Source organism: Sinocyclocheilus grahami, unplaced genomic scaffold (assembly GCF_001515645.1).
Source record: "Sinocyclocheilus grahami isolate Dianchi unplaced genomic scaffold, SAMN03320097.WGS_v1.1 scaffold204.1, whole genome shotgun sequence".
Classification (NCBI taxonomy): Eukaryota; Metazoa; Chordata; class Actinopteri; order Cypriniformes; family Cyprinidae; genus Sinocyclocheilus; species Sinocyclocheilus grahami.
Window position 1 is genome coordinate 79,897 of NW_015505383.1, and position 1,794 is coordinate 81,690.

At 42.1% G+C, this 1,794-nt stretch overlaps 1 protein-coding gene across 2 annotated transcripts in view; it reads right to left on the bottom strand.

Moving 5' to 3' along the window:
* Positions 1-6: 6 nt before the first annotated feature.
* Positions 7-1,794, bottom strand: part of LOC107595534 (Golgi phosphoprotein 3-like) — a 6,855-nt gene continuing 5,067 nt past the window's right edge. For both annotated transcript variants that reach the window (XM_016285958.1, XM_016285959.1), the window contains one exon: positions 7-1,273. In XM_016285958.1, coding sequence (XP_016141444.1) covers positions 849-1,273 — 425 coding nt within the window. In that variant the 3' untranslated portion in view covers positions 7-848. The remainder of the gene's footprint in view (positions 1,274-1,794) is intronic.

The following is a 1,794-nucleotide window of genomic DNA, read 5'->3' on the forward strand; positions in this document are numbered from 1 at the left end:
TAGATTTGATAAGCCGAACAAAAGGCTGTGAGTAATATAACAATCGCTGTCAAGTTAGAGTCACTTCATACACAGGCCGATGTGAATCGCCAAGCAAAAAAACTAAAATATTAGCACGCATTAGAACATTTTATTCTTTGAGCATTCAGAAAGAGTGGATTTCTGGAAAGAAGACTTGCAAGGAAGCAGGGTCATGTATCTTCAAAGCACCGGAGAAAAACTTATGCTTGCGTTTCAGTCTTTTGTAATGTGAATTGGTTTATTTTCTTTCAACTCCGGACTCATTTCAGGTAGCAGAAACGAATGGAACATTTCCTGCTGAATATGCAAATGCAACCGAAACTGGACCTTTCCATGTAACCATGACAAGGATCATCAAACCTGTGTGTTCGGAAGAAGTGGCTCCTTATTCAAAGACACATGGAGTTTACTGAAATTACTGTAGAACTATACCAGGATCTGGATTAAGATTAGTCACGGCCTAGTTAAGTACAGACCCTTTACAAACCCCCTCCCTTCACTGTGCTCATTTCTGTTCTTACATGAACTTTATGATCTAAGTGCATGAACTACAAGAAGCCTCACAGTGAATTGCAATCATGTAGCAACTATTGGCCATTTGAAGTAGACAGGGCAACACCTTTGTGAAGGTCAGAGACAGATTTGTGACAATGAGAAAAAGCTGTCCCTTTCCAAGTATCGTAATCATCAGCATCTTCTACTTCATAATTTGCATTTCCATCATCACCATCACCAAAATTAGTCCGAATCAACCAAGCTTGGGGCCAGCAGTCGGAGTCCAATGCCATGAGCACAAAGTTGAGTCCCTTTCTCTCTACTCTGGAGGTTCATTTGGTGAAAGCGGCCACCACCGCCCACAGCAGCTCGTTGGCGCCTGACTTGGCAGCTTCAGCCTCGGGCTCGAGATCCAGAAGCATCCGCACCCTCTTCATGGCTAGATCGTACTGGTCGTCCAGCAGAGGACAGAAGGCGTTCTCTAGAACATCAGAGGAATGTGCCAGGAACAGCAGTGCCAGCAGACGCTTATCCATCCGTTGGGGATCGTTGACCCATTTCTCCAGGACGGACTCTTGGACCTTGCGCACCAGCCGCTGCTTGATGGTGTTGTTGGTGAGCGGGTGGGTGGTCATGTCAAAAAGCAGGAAGTTTTGCTTCTCTGTGGTGAGGACGCCCTTCTCCACCAAGTTCTTAGCCAAGCGCTCTCGCACGTTTCGCAACTGGTAGTGCAGCTTCAACGGATTCCAGGTTTCACCTACAGAACGTAAAAAAGGCTCTTGAATAACTGGACTGACCCATTTGTAGTACCTTTTGATGTTTGCAGCAATCTTATATCTTATACAAGTCAATATCTTATGTCTTATATATTATACAAGTCAATGTTGTCTTATATGACAATCATTTTTGCCATATAAAGCTTTAAGTCAACACAATATCAAAATAACTTTGAAGCAACCTTTCACTTTGGGTGATGCAACAAATTCCTCTTACTTTTCAAGCACTTCCACCATTGGGATCAATAGAGTGCAACAGTTGGGTTTCAGAAATAAAAACTCCATTCATTTTCTCCATAGGGAAATTGATTTTTAACAATAACTTTAAACCTTTAAAGACAGGCCTACTGTGAGCTACGAGGTTGTTAATTATGCTTTTGTTGATGCCATCAGCCCACGTTATTTCAACTTATTTGTAAAATAATCGTGTTTACCAGCAGAATTTGTGGTGAAAAACTACAGGGTTTCTGCAGACTTGAACAAGTTAAATTTAAGACTTTTT